The sequence below is a fragment of the Dermochelys coriacea genome, chromosome 2 (genome assembly GCF_009764565.3).
Source record: "Dermochelys coriacea isolate rDerCor1 chromosome 2, rDerCor1.pri.v4, whole genome shotgun sequence".
NCBI classification, from domain to species: domain Eukaryota; kingdom Metazoa; phylum Chordata; order Testudines; family Dermochelyidae; genus Dermochelys; species Dermochelys coriacea.
This window is the reverse complement of record NC_050069.1, coordinates 101,718,722-101,738,367: the sequence shown is the minus strand read 5'-3', so window position 1 is coordinate 101,738,367 and position 19,646 is coordinate 101,718,722. Positions and strand designations below refer to the sequence as shown.

The 19,646-nt window shown below is 43.9% G+C and overlaps 1 protein-coding gene across 1 annotated transcript; it reads left to right on the top strand.

The window, feature by feature from the left end:
* Positions 1–13,040, top strand: DIPK1C (divergent protein kinase domain 1C). Its single transcript, XM_038392234.2, is given in 7 exon segments — positions 1–297; positions 5,500–5,509; positions 5,512–5,649; positions 5,652–6,175; positions 11,526–11,673; positions 11,676–11,692; positions 12,822–13,040. Coding segments are annotated over 7 exon segments (1,227 nt in total). The 5' UTR covers positions 1–126.
* Positions 13,041–19,646: the final 6,606 nt, after the last annotated feature.

Below are 19,646 nucleotides of genomic sequence, written 5' to 3'. Positions count from 1 at the left end.
GCATTTGCTTCCTGGCCATGATGGCTCCAGCGACAGGTCCGAGCGAGTGGGAGCGACCCTGATCGCCCGGAGGCCCCCTCCTGCCTCTGGCTGCTGCGCGTGAAGCCGCCCCGGCCAGGACGGACCATGCGGGGCATCCCTGCCTTCAAGAGGCTGAGGCGGAAGCTGCGGAGGAGACGCGCGCTCCTGCTCTTCCTCGGCTGGCTGCTGGGCAGCACGTTCCTCTTCCTGGCGCCCCGCGGCGTCTTCCCCGAGCGCTGCACGGACGAGGCCAGCCGCAGGATGCTGGCGAGGCTGGTATGTCCCCACGCGCTTGCCGAGCGAGGCTGGCCTGGCAGGTCCCAGGTCAGCGCGCCGCGCTCAGCGCCAGGGCCCTGGGAGGCCACTTTGCCCACTGGGGGTGACCCTCCCCCCCCTTCAGAGCCCTGCGTCCCTTTGCGCTTCTCTCTCATGCTGCTCCGGTCGCCGCCCCCGGCTCACAACGGGCCACACTGAGCGAGCGCCCCACCCGCCGCCTCAAGCCGCCCGCTGGGGGAAAAGCCTCGCGTCGCGTAGGAGAAGCCGGGGGAGACTGGAGCTCGCGGACGATGCCTCAGCTCTTGCGCTCAGGGGCTTCAAAAGACACCGCGTGAAGCGTCCCGAGTCTTTAACGACTGGTCTTTAAACTCATAGTATTTCCCTGGCGTGACCGTGTTCTAACGGCTTCCTTTTCCTTGATGCAAAATACGGTCCGAGCCTCGTTCTTTGCAATACAGAGGATTGGGAAGCAATGCCTGTCTGATGCAACAAGACTAGGTCCGGGAAGGTGTTAGTGGAAAAGGCGAGTACCTCTGCTTGCTGGAGTAATCTTGCCGTGAAGCTTCACTGTGTATAAGGGAGAGAGCAAAGCAGCTGAAAGAGGGAATTGGGCTGAAAAGCAAAGGCTTTACAATGCTGACTGCATTTTACTCCTTCTACCCAGCAGGGTAATGTCAATTCAATAAGGCAGAGCACTTAATTGCTTGGACTAAAATATTTCTAAAGCATCTTCTAATAGATTTAAAAAAAAAATAGGGGAGTAAAGGTCCGGGAGCTAAAACATCTGCAGACCATATTCAGCTCTTCTTTGGTACTGGAAAGCAAGGTGGTTTAATATTTTAGGATAGCTGATCCACGATTCTGCTGTTTGAGATATGTGCAACTATACTTTTGACAGGTCTCAGAGTAGCAGCCCTGTTAGTCTGTATCTGCAAAAAGAAAAGGAGGACTTGGGACACCTTAGAGGCTAACAAATTTATTTGAGCATAAGCTTTGGTGAGCTACAGCTCACTTCATCGGATGCATCCCTTCTGAAATATTTTAGAAGGAATCTTCAGCATTCCACATGCATTCAAATATAAGGTGATTTCTCTACAAGCTTTTTAGGCAGAGATCACATTCAATTCAGAAATCATCTTCAGGTTATGGTCCACCACATTTTTTTCCTGGTATGGGATATTTAAAAATATTTATTAAAAAAAATCAAGAAAGCATGTGAGACTATTCACTCAAATGTGGTGATTTGAAATTCTGTAGAGAGAAAAGTGGAGCAGTGTGGGTTAAAATTAAAAGCCTGGGTCTTTTTTTTTAAAGGCTTGGGTTAAGTGGAAAAAAATCCAAATGGAAATTAAATAATCTATTTTAGTAGCGAGCAACTGATGATCATAAATTTTCCTGTGTTCTAGATAATTAAGGAAGACTAATTATACATAGCAGCCTTGCCAACTTATTTTAAACAGCAACAGCTACATTCACATTTCCCTCTCAGGGCCTGAGCCCTGAGATTTCAGGGATGAGCCATTTGGACTCTTGTCTCTGCCAGCGTTTCGCCAGACACCAGAGTGGACTTAAGTAACCATGTAGCAAAGAGGTGTCTCCAGTCCATTGGCTGAACTAGATGGGAGCACTTCCCCAGCTAAGACGTGAAAAAGGATCATCACTGTCCATAAGCAATGGCTCTAATGGAACCAAAAAGGAACAGCTTCCTGGTGGAGCCAGGAGGAACTGAGCTCACCTTCTGTTAGCTGGGAGTTACTCTGTGTACATGTTCTAAGCACCACACTTGGTTTCACTGTTATAGACAATGCAATCCAGCTACACAACACCCACTTTGTGAGCAGAGATCCTCCTTTCATGAAAACTTACTTTTCCAGGTTTCCATCCCATCCTTTTCCTGAAGCATGGGACATGTTTCACATAGCAAGTCTCTGAGTGTGACCCCCCCCCTTATAAATTAAAAACACTTTTTAATATATTTAACACCATTATAAATGCTGGAGGCAAAGCGGGGTTTGGGGTGGAGGTTGACAGCTTGCGACCCCCCCATGTAATAACCTCACAACCCCCTGAGGGGTCCCGACCCCCAGTTTGAGAACCCCTGTTGTAGGACTTCTCTGATTTTTGAGTCTTCCATAAACTTGCTCACAGTAGAATTTACACCAAAGAAACACATGCCAGGAAAGACAGAAGGCTTCAGACCTGATCTACACACAAAGTTGCACTCATGTAAATATAATTTTAAACTAATTTAGTTAAATTGATGCAAAACCCTGTGTGGACTCTTTTACACTAATTTAAACCTGGCTTATTGGGTGAGCTTGCATGGGTAACTTTGCAGGTGCTAGTTAAACTGATGTAACCAGTTTTAAAACAGACATAAATAAACCCAGTTCATAGGAGGGGTTGAACTTTTAAAACTAAAATAGTTTAAGTTACTGATTTAAGTTAAACGGCTGCAAATTCTGTATGTGGACAAGCCCTCTAAAATTGCAGAGAGGTACTTGGCATTTTTGGTTTGTTTGATATGGTTTTAGTTTAATTGGGCAAAAAAGCCTCTAGAAACCCTGATTCCTGGAGCTGATCTACAATTAGCAGCAAATGTCACTGCTTGAAGTCTGACATGTATTTCAGCACTGTGACATTAGCAGCTCCCCAGTCCACTAGTGACTTGTGGACCATGGTTTAAGAAACACTGTGAAAGCTCAATAAAGAAGAATCAAACTGAAGAATGCATGACTGGCAGATGTTAGGTTAATAGGCACAGATCAACCAATTCAGTTGGATAGAAGAATAGACTTAAGAGCTATTCCTTGCCCGTTACAGGATGGATTCATGTTTGGGGGTTGTAGATATGGCTATATATTTTGCACAGTCACTTTCTTATGAAATACCAGTAAGAATGATACAACAAATACAACAGATACTGGAAAGTATACTATGTTTTTCCATGTTTCACTGCTGGTTTTCTAGGTGAGGGCTCTTCTAGACCTCCATTGGATCCATGCATGAGATTCTTGTGGATGCATGGAGCCCTGCTGAGTCAATGGGGCTCCAGGCAGGATGCATGGATCTGATTGCAGGACTGGGACATATAGTTTCCTAATAGTAGCAGTGCACATGTTAGGCTGTGATCTTCTCATTCAGGAAGCAAAGCTCTTTGATCAGCTAATTCTAAGGCTCCTTAAAAAAAAAAAAAAAAAGGACTTTGGTGTGTTACCCTCCTTCTAGTAGTTGTTTAAAGGTAAGGTCACAGATTGTAGGAATTATTAAACTACTCCAGCAGAGAAAAAGTAAGTTTCTTACTTGTAAGAGAGAATGAGGACTTGTTATTAGATACCTCAAAAATGAGACCAGAATTTCAAAATTGCACATGTACTTCTGGAGTCACCAAAGTTAGGTGCATGTGGACTGCAATGTGTGTGTCCATCCTGATTTGCATGCACATACAGTATATGTATGGGAGGACACAAAATCAGGGCATACACATGCACACAGAGTTGGTGTACCTGGTTCTTCTTTCTGGCATTTATCAATACAACATTCTCTTTCAGGCTGTGAGAGCACAAGTGATACTTGTCATACCTGTTCTTCTAATGTCACAAGAATCACTGGCTACTATGTAGTATCATAACCAGTTCATCACCTCTTTATTCACCCCTTGCACCATTATTGGATTTAAGATTCCATCCTGCCCCTAATGCCCAAAGTCCCCTGTGGACAATGTTACCAGTTCACTGTTATTCCCTGTGCTAACTGGGAAAGGTTTACACAAGAAAAACAAAATATCAATTTTGATGAGTGTTTAAAAAAGGATATTTTTATATTTAACTTTCAACCTTGTCTAGCATCAGAGCATATTCCCTTGGTGCACACCTCAGATACTATTTTAAGAAAATAACAGCACTTGAATGTTATTATCATGTTTCCTCTACACAGAAGAAATAGTAACAAGTTAGGCTGGGGTCAGGCAGTCTTTACAACTATTAAACAGTTGGAAGTGTCAACCTACTTGTTTAAACAAAAGTTCAAATGCCAGAAAGCAATGAGGGCGGCCAATGTTATCAAGCCACCTCCCAGCTGTTTGGCTTCCTTCATCAACACAAACTATTCTCCCTCCATCCCACATCTGGGATCATCTTGTCCACTGATCCACCCCAACAGTCTCTGCAGCTGCACTTCTGGAAGTTCTGAATGAACACAGAAGTATGTAAGCTGCCTACATGTCTACAAGTGGAGGAATGGAAGCAATTATGGGTGGGGGGGAAGTATTATTTAGTTCTTACATGCATTTGTAATGATCATACAACTATCAAGTAGCAATTTCTTTGGGTTTTAATATCCAGATTATCCAAAGTGTATTAAAATTACCTAAGGATATCTGATATGTACGTCCATACATTTTAAATCATGTCCCTCTGCCAGACAGACCTTAACTGAAGAAGCCTTTCTGGCTTACAGAATGAATAATATAATTATATTTATATATTATAAAAAGCCTGCATATTCTGGGCTCCATAGATTGTATCTGCTGCAGTCATCTGTATTATATTATTGGGGGAGTAACTCAGACTACAAATAGTTCCATTGATTTTGATGGGATTTCACATGGAATAAGGTCTTCACATGAAATGTACAGTAAAAGAGACAGAGCAGTATAATGGGCTGTAAAAGCCCCAGATCCAGCTGAAGGAGAATTCCCCCAGTGCAGGAATTGAGGATGGCAGCCACAGGCCATCTTCTGAGTACTCCAGTCCCTCATGAGCACTGAAGCAGGGAATGTGGCTGGGCTGGGAGGGGCAGATTGGGGGTGGAGCAGAGGCACATAGTGCTGTGGAGATTCTGGGCAGTGCTGCCACCCATAAGGAGATGAGGATAGACTGCCATAACTCAGACAGGGCTGTGTAAATTATCCTGGGGTGTCAACAAAGGTATCAAAATCTGATCCATAGACAATAGAGATGGCAAACACCTAGTGTAGGTCATCTGTGCTAGTCCTTTACTTGGCCAGAGAAAAAACAGTTCCTCTACTGTCATAAGAATCACTCCTTTGAAGTGATCTCCACGCACGTTTGAAAAAATCAGAGTCTTACCTAAGGGTCTAAATATGATGTTTGTCACACTGTAACAGCGATGACCCTTTCTCCCTGAAATGCTCCTAAACTATATTCTTCTGCTGTGAACTGTTTTCTTCCTTTGCTCTAGTGTCTTGACTACGGAAAGGAGCACTGACTGGTGACCTTTGTGAAGACTTGTGTGTGGCACAGAAGCTGGTGTACAAGCAATGCCTTTACTACGACCGAGGTAAGAAGGTCATCCGGGTGGACTGGAAAGGCCTACCAGTCATCTTGAAATCCAAAAGGAGATCTTCTCTAGCTACCAGAGCCTTAGATTGCTTGACGAAGTGGAAACACAGGATGTTCCTGAGACAGAGCTTCTGCTGATGGTAGCTTTGGAGGTCAAAAATGTCCTGGGTCTGGAATTATCTAACAACACCATGGGACCCTTATGGACTAAGAGGAGAGGTCTGCATTGGAAAGCACAAGTGGCCAGCATGTGGTCCTTACTCCAGCAGGAAGAATATATCTACTTCAGTTTACTGCAGGACTTCAGCAAACATGTCCTACGGGTCATCGGCTCCTGTGGCCACTTCTATGCTGTGGAGTATCTCACAGCCGGACATGCCCGGCACAAAACTATTTTTCCTTTGGAGGATGCAGTTGGTCCCTCCTTCACTGGCACTAAAAGCAAGCTGAAGGCAATCACGGACATTGCACTCAGCTTCCTAGATATGGTGAATCATTTTGATAATGATTTCTCTCACCGGCTTCACCTATGCGATATCAAACCAGAGAATTTTGCTATCAGAAATGATCTCACGGTAAGTTAGTACTTCGGTTGTGTACTCACAGTTTAAGATCCAGTTGTGAGCTGAAAAGAGCGTATGAAAAAAATGCCACCCCATGTCATCAGAGCTGCTTCCTGAGTGCATTGAGAATCTAGTCACTTATTTTAGTGTTAAAAAGCTACTTTTTTGTTGCTTTTTTCCTGCAAACCTCAAACTGTCAAAGAGAGAGAGTTGAGTTCTGTTCTTTTTTGTGCATTATGAAAAGAACTCTTTACTTAATTGTAATTAGTTACACCTGTGCAACCCCACTCATGGCAACAGGATTTCTCAGGTGTTACTGAAGACACCACTTGAAGGCAGTGACTTTGCAGAGCTGTCACAGGGGGCAGAATCAGTCCCACAGAAACTATTGCTGGGGGTGATGCTCCGGAAGGCAAGAACTCAGTTTGAATTTCAAGAAAAGGCTTGAGTTTGCAGGACTGAGAGTTAGAGAAAAACATCCTTTGTGCCTTTGCCCTGAGCACATTTGATCTGGAAAAAACTGAAAAGCAATAGATCTGGAACCGCATGACGCCATTCTTGCAGAGTCACCTTTCAACTTTTTAGCATAGAGCTGCTCTTTAAGATTGAAGGATTATATATGTTTAGAATGTAGTGGTATTGTTAACCACATTTCTGGACATATTTTGCATTCATTCTGCAGGCAGAAATTCAATTGATTTCAGTGGAAATTGTGTGCATACACTCAAGACACTGTATATACATAATGACAGGTTTCAGAGTAGCAGCCATGTTAGTTTGTATTCGCAAAAGGAACAGGAGTACTTGTAGCACCTTAGAGACTAACAAATTTATTTGAGCATAAGCTTTCGTGAGCTACAGCTCACTTCATCAGATGCATCCGATGAAGTGAGCTGTAGCTCACGAAAGCTTATGCTCAAATAAATTTGTTAGTCTCTAAGGTGCCACAAGTACTCCTGTTCTTTTTGTATATACATAGTGTGTTCAAACCATGCATGCAGTCAGTGAGATCAATGGAATTTCTGCACTCATAACGAATGTAGAATACTTACAGAAATATGACTGCTAAAATCAATACTTACCAAGCATCCATATAACACTTACGTCTTCAAACTGCTGTACAAATATTACCTAAACCTATAGCTGTTGAAAGCAATTTGAGTGCTTTCCCCTCACCCTTCAATTAGCCTTTATTGTTTATTCAGGTGCCATATGGGAGTTGAGTAGGGAATGGTTGGAGAATTTCAGAGAGAAGCTAAAAATATCCCATCACTTCAGCAGAGGAAGACACAAAAGAGATTCCTCAGGACAGGTTTTGCCTACCATCTTTTCAGTCAGATGCAGCATGAATGCTACATAGTGCTATAATTGGACCTGACTGAGCGTACATGGTCAGTTTTGATATCTGCTCAGGGGACAAGAGATTTCACGAAGGAGGAGTGAAAGAATATTGAGAACTTTCATTACAAGGACCTTTTAGTGGGAGACGGTTCTCTCTAATTCATTCCTACCTTCTAGTGTCCACAATGCAAGAAGTCTCTCTCTGGATGAGGAGAGTTGGACATGGCTCTTTCTGGAGCCTGGCAATGTCAATTGGTATTAGTTAGTGGAATTCTCTAAAAGGTACAGTGTGAGAAAGCGAGGGTAGCTTGATGCCATCTTTGCACTCCCTTTCTGAGCTATCCCAGGATCAAGATCCGGCCTATTAAGTGGAGGGACTTGTCAAAGTTGAAATTGTAAATCAGAAGAAGGTTTTGGGTCTGGACTTGCAAGTTTTTACTAATGAGATTATCTGTTACACAAGCGATCTCAACAAAACCAATGTCTCTTTGTGAGAGTAATGACAACTCCCAGGAGTAAGGGGTTGGATAAGCTAATCTTAGATATCTTTTTATGTTCTAATTATTATCTGCATATTATAAGCAATTTTTTCTTATAGGTTAGATAAACCCCTGTCAGAGATGGTCTAGATAATACTTAGACCTGCCATGAGTGCAGGGGACTGGACTAAATGACCTCTCGAAGTCCCTTCTATTCCTATGATTCTAGATTCATTTTTTATCTTGTTGTTTCTTTCATTTTACGATAGAATAAAATAATATTAAAAAGACTAGAAGAGCGCCCCTCCATCCCCATCAAACCTAAAACAAATGATGCTGCTAGTGTACAGAAAAACACATCTGGGGTAACACCGTCCTGCCTCTGGATTCATTTCCAAAATAACCAGCTAGATCCTCAGCGCTCACAGTCCCTCCTCTTTATGCTGCTCCTCCAATGCATAGTGGCTGGAAAGCTGCCCTATAGGGTAGCTATGGAAATTCTCAGCTGGCACAGAGATGGTGAAGCCAACTATTTGCCACTCCGTTGGTATAGTGGACATGTTATGGGGGGATGGAAGGGGGAATGGAGCATGTTGCAGTCCCATGATGCTTGCCACCATACCAGCATCTGGGAGGCCACTACAAGCCAGCATAGGTTACAGCAGCTCTGAGGCAGCTTTAATTTATGCCAGGGTACAAACTAGCTCCTGACTGCCCTCAGGACCAGGAGGGCCATTGCCTTGGGTCCTACATCAAGCACAGTGTGACCAGACATGAGGATCTGGCCCACTCACATGTGAACAACATAACAACATTTTTCCAATAGAATTTAAGAGTGAAACTACAGCAGGACAAGACATTACCGACTCTAAGAAGGTCGACATATTTCTGATATTTACCTGCATGAACTTGTGAAATTCCCCGGGGTACATCACTCTTATCAAGCTTTCAAAGAAGCTTAAAGATACCTGGAGTTAAAAGGTGTGTTTAGTTTCTTCAGGATCTGAGCTGCCCTCATGAGAAAAAATTGCAAAAATAAGATCCTATCTTTGACTTTGGTTTGGAAAGTCCATTTGGCCTTTTGCCAGGTGCATACATCTGAAATTCCTGGGGTCATTCCAGCTGTCATTCAACCATACATTTCAGCTCTGCTGCTATTTGGGAGGCTTAGTTCTATAATTAAAGCTCTCTGCAGGAGTAATTGCAAATAGCTGTGCTCTGTCCATTTTCCAAACATTTCCATCTATACCAAATTACTTCATCTGAAACAGGTGGGCTTCTCTGAGTGAAGGTTTACATTGTTAGATATTAAGGTTGAATGTAACTCACAGCGTTCATAGCACTGAGGTGAGACTGTTCTCACTTCACTGCCCACACTGTACGTGCCATAGCAAGCAGCTGTCATCACATAGATGGCTTTCCTTCTCCCCTTCTCTATTTTTGTAATTTTTAAGTAAAAGGGGCTATATTGACAATCATGGAAACTAAAATCTTCTATCCACATGACAGTTATGAATCAAACACCTGCCGCAGCAGTGCGTTCCCTTTTTGCATTGCCCGTCCCATATTTCTTAAGCCTGAACTGGAACGACAAACCTGCATAGCAGTGGTTCTCATCAGGGGTTCGGGGGCCACGAGCAGGTTTCGGGGGGCCACCAAGCAGGGCTGACATTAGACTTGCTGAGCCCAGGACAGAAAGCTGAATTCCCACTGCAAGGGGCTGAAGCCTGAGGCCCCAAGCCCTGCCACCCGGGACTGAAGCAGAATCCTGAGTAACTTAGCTTTGCGGGGCCCCCCTGTGGCATGGGGCACTGGGCAATTGCCATGCCCGCTACGCTGAATGCTGACTCTGGCTTTTATATACAGAAAAACAGTTGTTCTGGCACAGGTGGGCCTTGGAGATTTTAAAGCATATTTGGGGCAGGGGTGGGGGAGTGGGCAGGGAGGTCCTCAGAAAGAAAAAGGTTGAGAACCCCTGCTCTAGAGTCAGATGATAGCTTAATCTTCACATCATTTAGTCCTTATTCTCTCTGCTGACCATCAACCAGCTGTGGAATACTGATAGATATATTCTAGATAAGCAGAGGGAGAACCATGAATGTCACTTGATTACATGAATGCCTATTGAAGGAGCAGACATCCCCTGTATATCACAGAGCTCCCCTCTGCAAATAGCACATAGAGCTTGGAGTGACACTGGGTTATCATTACTGCAATTCCTGTTAGTTAAGTGAAATTGGGCCCACTGTTAGTTAAGTGAAGTCGGGAGCTGCTCCCAGCCACAGGGGAGGAGGGGGAGAAGGGATGACCTGGCCTGTATCTTTGCAGAGCTCATTTCTTTTCCCCCTCCCATGTGGCTGGAAGCAGCTTGTCCCTTCCTGCCTGCACAGTGTGAAAAGCAGCTAACACCTCCAGGCTGCTGCTGGCCACTGACATAACCCAGTCACCTCCTGTCCCCTGGCTACAGCGTGGGCAGGAGGGGTTAAGCCCTCAGGATGCATTGTGCACCAGGGCCTAGGGAACCTGACTGCAGGGGCTTCAGTGAACCATGAGAGACGTGGCTCAGCAGAGGAGGGTGCCTAGGGGACAGAGCAGCCCCGCACACCCTGGGGGCAGGACGCAGGTCGGGATGTGTGTGCCCCAGGGGCTGCTGTGGAGCCTGCAGGTTCTGGCACGAACAGCTGGAAAATCACTTACCCCTCCCCACACTACTCCAGAGTTTAGCTGAGGGGCGTAAAGGCTTCCCCGTGCCAACGCTGTGCAGGGCTTTGGCATAGGCAAGGCTTGGCTCCTCCTGGCCAGCGCAAAGAGAGTGGGGGAAGGAAGGAGCCTGCTGGCCAGGCTGTTGTATTTGAATGCTCTGAGCAGGGACTGGTTCTCCGCGCAGTACTGGGACCAGGACGTGCCCTTCCCGTGGAGGGCGTGGGGGGAGTATATGGAAGAGCAGCGGAGTGGGGGGGATTGTGAAGGGACAAAGCAGGGAGAGAACTGCGAGAGGGGGAGCACGTAAAGGGCCGATGGGTGGGCAGCAGAGACACACGTAATCGTCTGCCATCTGGCGCCTGCTCACATTCACCAGCCACTGCAGCTTGCTGCCATCGCCGCGCAGCAACCAGTACGGGCCGGAAATGGGATGGGGCCCTGCTGGCCAAGAGCTGGGATCAGCAGGGCTGTGCTGACAGACCAGTGGGGGGAGTGGCTGGCCTGTGCACTGCATCTTCACCCCGCTACCAGCCTTGCACACTCATCTCCATCATCGGCCACTGGACCCTCCCACTCACCAAACATTCTCTCTCACCGCTAGTAGATGGGTGGCTGGCGAGAAGGGATCTGGCCAGAAGCAGGAGTGGACCCACCAGTACTGATGGTGGCAGGGAGGAGACAGAAAATATGGGACATTGCCCGTTTTTAAGAAAAAGTAGGGACACTTGCAGGAGGGTTTAATACTGGACTGTCCCTTTAAAAATGGATATCTGGTCACCCTATCCTGAAAGTTACATCCTTCAGTGCATGTCACTTGTGATGTGTTTGTTTGATCACAGGTGGTTGCCATTGATGTGGATATGGCCTTTTTTGAACCTAAAATGAGGGATATCCTTGAACAGAATTGCACAGGAGATGAAGACTGTAATTTTTTTTTCGATTGCTTTTCAAAGTGTGACCTGAGAATCAAAAAGTGTGGGGCAGAGAGGACCACAACAACCTGCAAGTGAGTAGCTAGAGATTTATTATGTGTAAATTTTCTTTTTAAAAAGACAGAGCAGCTAAAGAAATAAAACATATGGCATGAACTAGAGCTGGGGTGAGGTCTAGACAAGTATGTTTGATGTACATTCATCAAACCCAGTTTTCGAAAATGGCTGCCTAAATTACATGTATAAATTCATCTCTGTGCATGCAAGCTGCCCTAACATTCAGCGTTCCCTTTCTGGCATGTGTAATGTCTAACTGCATGTAAAATATGCGGGATTTATAGTCCAGTTTATCTACAAATCTAAGCTTTGCTCAGATCTAGTTGGGAGGGGAGGCCACAGGGCTCCAGCTCTAGATTCAAGGGCAGCCTGGCCCTGGAGCAAGGCATCCTGCTTAACTACCCTGCTGACAATGCCGCGGAGGATCGCTCAGCTGGCTACATTCCTCCTGCCTGCTTTTCCCTTGTTGTGCTTGGGATGCAGAAGTGGGTGAAGTAACAGGGGGAATTCTTCACTGGGAACTCTGGCTTGTCAGGCCACTGCCCTACACAACAGAACAAAGCAGCCTTGAGAATCTGACCTTGGTCTCCACTTTAGGCAGCCTTTTCTGGAAACTGGCTGAGCAGAGAAAAATTATTTATCTGCACAGTTTGTTTTGAAAGATAAGAGGAAGTATGATGGAGCTTAGCATGTAGTGGTCTTGTACATTGTCAGTTGCCCATCACTAATAATAACAGAGACAAAATGGTAATACAAGACATCAATAAAGGCAGTCCCTGACCTATGGAGTTTAGCAATCCCTGTTCAGTTTGCTATTAGGTCACAAGTGAAATGAGTTAGGTGTCCCCACCTGATACTTAGTGAGCATTTGCCCATATCTTACAACACAAGTCTACCAAATACAGCTCAGCTACACAGGGGGGGCCCATGCTGGTACTGGATAGGTAGGGTTCAAGGAGGTTGAGTAGAATAGCCAGGACAGCTTGTAGAGTGCCTCATGCACTATACTTTGCTCTATCAGTGTTAGAGGCATTTTGGACTCAATAGCGGAAGCAATAGCTTGTACAGTTTACAGTCACCAAGAGGCAGAATTGTCTTATTTGCAGCTCCAGAAAGTCAATCTGCTGCTCTTTTACCTTTTCACAGGTCATCTGTGACAAATATTCCGTCACTGGTTTTTCTCCAAATCTCAGGGGACCCACAATTTCCTTCCCTTTGCAGTTGCAATTGCAAAAGGCTGTTCATGAATGTGCAAACCAGGGCCCAAGGACTTGACACAAACCAGCAAACATCTCTGCATTCTCTGTCTGAGTATACCATTTGCTGCAAGCCAGTCAAAGAGAACTTCAAAAAGCAGATGAGTAGCCTTGTGAAACTCACTGTTAACGATGATAATAATAATCATCATTGCCTGCAGTCCTCTCTCTCTCTCTCTTTCTCTCTCTCCACACACCCCCATCCATTGTATTAATTTTTACAGTGTATAGATTATTTTTTTACTATGAAAATGAAACCCATGATTGAAGATGCAGTGAATGTTATTAATCCCTTGAGGTGTGAAATTGTTTTACATTATATGGACACTATTCTTGCTTGGTTTTGAAGTCACATTGGCTCCACAGTGACATTCTGTCATTGGTTGCCCATAGAGTTGTGGTCTCCTGCTAAAATAGCATCCAGCTGAGAGCTGATCCCAGGGTGATGAGATGTTTATCTGTGGATGTTGCTTTGAAAATGAAACGTGTAAATGCTTAACAGAACTAATATAATTTAAAAGAGAGGCATGAGGTATATATTTCACCACAGAGTGAGGAACTGGTAGGCAGAGTTCAGGACAGACTACTCTGTACAAACAGCTTCTGCCAGTAGGGAACTGCATAGACACATGGCTGCTTTTTAGTATAGACTTCTGCTGCTCTCAAGGCATTGCCTTTCTTTATCTTATGCAACTGGAGCCCTAGCCGACACTGCTGAAAGAAAATACATCAAGTTTCTTAGGGATTGTCTAAACAGAGAAATTTACCAGCATAATCAAGTGGTAAAATTATACTGCTATAGTTATACTGGGTATAACTCCACATGTGAAACCTCTTAGTCCTTTTCTGGTTTAGTTTATTTCACCTTTGAGAGAGGTAGATGGGACATTTTAGCAGGCCGCAGTGTAGCATATCACTTCCTTCCCTTCACCATCATGGAAGGGATTGTGGAAAGAGTAGGGAATACTGACAGCTTTTATTTAGTACATGCAACATTTTTTTTGGCTTTATGGTGATATTTTAGTAACAAAGGAATTTTGCATGAGAAGTCATGATCTGCAGTCAGTGGGACCAGTTACATGAACCGGATTGCAGGATTAGGATTTAAAGCTGACTTCCAAGTTCTCTAGCTGTGGAGAGTCTAGCAGACAATTTAGAAGCTGTTTCAGTTGTGTACTGTGCTATGCCCGTCTGCCATTGCTGGCAGATTATGGACTGCATAAATGAGGCAGAGACCCTAAAAAACAAACATTTCACAATTTTTACTAAAAGATCATCAGATGGGACTCTCCAGTTTGGAATCTGGCAGTGCTGGGTTGGTGGCATAATAACATGTGCAGCTTATCTATATGAACTTTCTGGGGGCTGTTTCCACTGAAAAGTTAAGCAGCACTCATGAGAGATGTATTAAGCCAACCTAACCCCCAGTGTGACAGGAAGAATTCTTTTGTCAACGTAGTTACTGCCTCATGGGGGGGTGGATTATTGACAGTGATGGGAGAACCCCTCCCATCGTTCTTTATGTCTACAATGAAGCATTAAAATGGTGCAGCAGCTGTGCGGCTGCAACGTGTTTAAGTGTAGACATACCCTTAAATCCACAGCAGGCTAATGTGGGATAGATTTACAGCCCAGTATTTTGCCACTTTGAACTGCTTTACAAACATTAGTCTTCTCAACAGCCCTAAAGCTTGGCAGAAGTACTATTTTATTTCACAAGCCCTTGTCTATGGATAGGAATATGGGGTTCTTTTTAAGTTAGCTCATGTGATTTTAAACACCTCTTAGCACCTAAAAATGCATTCACTGGTTAGGGAAGTCTAGGATTCCTCATGACTCTAACATGTTCTAAGGATGTTAAATCATGGTGCTAAATCATGTAAGCCCTAAGTAGTGTTTCAAATTATGTTTAGGTTTTACCCAGAAAGAATGTGGTTAAAGAACTTGCCCAGGGCAAGGCCAGGGAACTGAGAAAGGTTTAGAACTCAGAAATCCTTGGATGGTAAATCTTTGCGTAATCCCATACCTTTTTCTAAAAATCAGAGAGACATTTAAAAAAAAATAATCCTCAGCTAAAGTAGGGAAATGGAAATGTACCAAAAAAGCCCAGGCCTCGAGTCCAAAGCTGAGGACCCATGAGTCATTAGAAAAGTTAATGAAACTGAACTGAGGAGAAACAAAATCAAATAGGATGGAATCTGCAACACTGAAATGAATCAAAAGAGAGATGCCTGCAAGACACATGCATAAAGATGGTGAGGTGGTCAGATCATATGTAAAGGGGGCCAGACAAGTACCATAAATAGAAGAAGATGAAAAGGATGAAAGAAAAAAGTCAAGAGAAGAAAATAGGTTAAAAAAGGTTAAAAAAAAAATAATACAGCTCGCTTCTGGTTGGCTCCATGTATAAGGAATTGCCCTCTTGCAATTGGCCAAGGTAAGGTGCCTTATTTCTAAGAGATGGGGATGGGGGCGAACAACTCTGTTAGTCAAATGGCACAGGCTGCGGGGCTTTTTGCACTAGGATAGAGAGCTCTGTTATCCATGCTGCATGTGGCAGTAGTAGAGATCTTTGCCCTGATCCAACTATGGGAGCTGGATCAGGCCCCACAAGTAGCCACAGATTTGTTACACTTCCCACCGGTATTTCACAGCAAGGGGCAATGATGAACCTAGAAAGATCAGTAGCAGCTTATTGTGCATACCCCCAACACTGCAGAGAGCTGAGCAGAGACTCCCATGGCAGACGGTTTCCCCATTATCATCATTCCTTCTCTCTTTCTGAATCCAGAAAATACAATAGAGGAGGAACAACAACAACAAATCAATTTTGCCATTTTTGGGGCAATATTACACTCCACATTTACCATTGTGAATTGCCCTTTCATAGCTTCGATTTGCATTTTGTAAGTGGAGCGAAACAAGTGTTGACATGGTTATTTGAATCTTAAAACGAAACACAGTAACAAGATCTTAGAATAAACTTTATTAGTTCCCCAGGAGACTGTCTGATAGAGTTTAATAAGTGAAAAGACCCCTGAGGGCTGAGCTGTAGGCCACCTTCACTGACATGAACCTAAGTTTAACTCATTACATCTTCCCCGCTCATTAGGTTTTGTTTAGTTTTCAGGTTACAAAGAACAAATCCTCATGAACAATCAGTACCTCAGAAAAGATTGAGTAGCAAAGCAAATGGATGATGATTTGCACTTGGCGGGCTTTAAGGTTACCTCAAATGGATTTTAGTAAACGTTTACTGGCAATTGGCAAGCCTAGGAGAACCTAACAGATTGTAAGAACACAATGGGCCTGATTCTCCATTGTCCTGCATGGTGAAGTCATTTAAATCTGTGTAAAGTGAGAAACCATGCTTCCACCTCAATAAATGGACAATACAGAGGAACATGGTGTTTTACACTTGTTTGAACCAGAGCAAATGACTAAAGATGCAAGGCAGTGGAAAAAACCAGGTCCTGCGTCTCACAGGACAGGGGCAGGGGAGGGAAATAAGCCTTCTCATTTTTGTACCTTGTGTAGCCACTTAAAATTGTGCAAAGTGAATGTAAAATGCAGCCAAATCAAATAGGAGCATTTTACACCACTTTTATGGTTGTAAATAGCTATGCAAGTTGAAAGACAATGAAGAGTCAAGCCCAACTGGGATATTCAGTTGAGGAAAGACTGAAGGGGACCAGAAAATCTTCAAATTTTAAGTGCTGTGCCAAAGAGGATGAGGATCAATTATTCTCCATAGCCACTAAAGGTAGGATTAAGGTAAACAGCTTAATCTACAGCAAGGGAAATTTACGTTATAGATTATGAAAAACTTCTAAATAGGACAGTTAAGTGCTAGAATAGGTTACTGTGAGAGTTTGTGGAATCCCCATCATTGGAGATTTTAAAGAACAGGTTAGGCAAACATATGTCAGGGATGGCAGAGTGGGGATATGGACTAGATCAGTGGTTCTCAAAGCCAATCCACCACTTATTCAGGGAAAGCCTGGCGGGCTAAGCCGGTTTGTTTACCTGCCATGTCTGCAGGTTCCGCTGATCGTGGCTCCCACTGGCCGCAGTTTGCCACTCCATGCCAATGGGGGGTGTGGAAGGGCGGCCAGCATGTCCCTTGGCCTGCGCCACTTTCTGGATATCTATTAAGCTGCAATACTTTTATTTTCCCTAATGTGGTAATAAACATAGTTAAAATGTGACTTATAATGGCTACAAGAACATAAAATATTGAATATAAATAATGACAAATGAACAGCAATAATGAAATATACTCAGCCCAATTCACTCTTTTACATCTGTGAAAACCACTTGTGTCAGGTTTTCAGAGATTAAAATAGCAGACTTTGAGCCAATAAATGTCATTATCAAAATACTCTAAAATATCAGCTGAATTGTATTAAATTAGGTCAATGTAAATCACTGAATAGGCTTTACATAATGCAAGTAAACTGCGTATATGTCCATTGCCCTTAAAACTAAAGAAATGAAGCCAAGGTTCAGATCGTATAGTGATAAGCACTATAGAAATACCTATAAAATAGAATTTGCATAAAATACACTGAGCGCATATCCGCAGCCTCACTTCATCCTATTTGTACGCTCTTTCCTTTGAAAGGAAAATAAATAAATATGGTATTAAGTCACGTGGGACTCGTGGGAGAAAATCCAGTGTTTAGACTTGATTTTGATCTCACTCTACACTGGTGTAGCTACTCTTTGACTTATTTACTCCTGATTACATCAGTGTGAGAGCAGTGTGACAACAGGATCAAGTTCCATATACTTAAGAGAAAAAGGTAAGAGTTATGTGGATAACCATCTCATTTAAATTACATGGTGTGTTTACAGGTCAGATTGTCCTTTCCTTTCAGCTCATAGCCTTATGCAAGAAGCAGCACATAGCTGCGCTAACCAAAAGGAGTCCAAGTAAGGCAGTATGCCACATCTAGCATGTTGCTACTATCAGGAATCAGCATTTGCAGCATAGCCAGTCTGGAAGCAGAGCCAGTCTCTAGGCTACCTAATGAGCACAGCTGGCCTGTAGTAGGCTGCCAGATTGGCTACATTGCCTGATTGGTTCAAAGAGTCAGTAGTCTGGTGCTTAAGCCCAGTGGCTGCTCGAAGCATTTGCTCATGGCTGTGTGTCTGCTTTTTTCTAGTCCTGTCCCATTCTAGGTAACCTGGTCTTGACCTTTGGTGCTGATTCCTGCTCTGACCATTGAGTGTGACTACCCATGTCCTGTTGCTTGAGAGCTACCCCACCCCAAAATGACTCAGCTGTGCTAGTTGGTACATTGGGCCAGAGACACAGCTCCACTCATTCCCCTTCCCCTCTTTATCCAATGCAAGGAGAAGGGAGGATGTACTGGTGTTTAGCTACTTTTCTTTCCCTGCACCTGACGCAGAGATGTGGTAAGATCACACTGGGATAGGTGGGTGTGAATAGCTTTCTCCTCTTTATGCCCCTGTGCAGGCATGTAGAGGCAGATCAAGACCAAGACCTGACCAGAGAAGCTGGTCAAGATTTGTTGGACTAACATTTTAAAAGTGACTAATCATTTGGGTGCTCAACCCAAAGCACCTTAAAAAGGCCTGGTTTCCAGAGGGCAGGTGCTCAGCAATTTCAGACTCTTTAATGCTCTTGGCTGCCCACCTAAGATACATTAATCAGTCTTGAAAATTTAGGCCATTGCGTATAAGGGAAATGTAATTGAAATCATGCAATAAAAAGCTTTTATTTTTAAAAAAATCTTATGAACTAAGAAGAAATTGCAGCACAGGACGAGATGGCTCAGGAGATTGGCAGTGAGCTGTGTAGTTTTATACTGCTGTAAGAAAGGTTCAAAATCAGTAGTGGTTCATTGGTTCAGATTCAGTAGTCACCAAAAGCTATCTAAGAGAACTCCTCTGTAAACTCTATGGCAACCTTTTTCTTTCTGAGCCCCCCCCCCCCATGCTATAAAAACTCCACGGCCCACCTGTCCTACAAGAACTGTTTTTCTGCATATCCAATAGATTAAAAGTTGTATTAAATTGCTAGTTATATAAACACACACATATAATATAAAAAATAAAAGGATAATATAGGTACAAAAATAAAAAACTGAATATTATTTTTTTAGTTACATGAAACTTGTTGCTGGTGCTGACCCATAGGCTGGGTGGCCCGCTGAGGTGAGTCAGGGAGTGAAGGTAGTACCACTGCCCAGGGCTGAAGCCTGGTTTATTTTGGCAGACCCCTGAAACCTGCTTTCAGCCCCCCAGGGGACTGCAGACCCCTGGTGGAGAACTGCTGCTTTATGGGCCATGGTGATTTTAGCCCAGTTCCTGTGGGAAAGATGTCTGCAACACAGAAGTCACAGAAGTCACTGGCTCAAAGTGGCACCTTTTTCAGTCTAATTAAAGAAGGTAGCAAATGAAAGGATATGGGGATGAAATTAGCTGTTCATCACTAAAGATGGTCCTTCCAAGTGGAGGCACATTGTCAGGATGCTGGGTGTGTGTGTGTGGAGAAGCTTGTGCTACCACTCTCCATTCTGTCCTTGTATGAGAATAAAGATCACTTCATTTTGCAAGTCTGACATCTTTGAGAGACACTACATTCCTATCAGGAAGAACAATAAAAGAAACAAATGCAGTAAAGTCAAAGTTCCTGCTGTCTTAATTTCTCCACATTCCTGTAGTTTGAGGGTGTTGATAGCTGAGA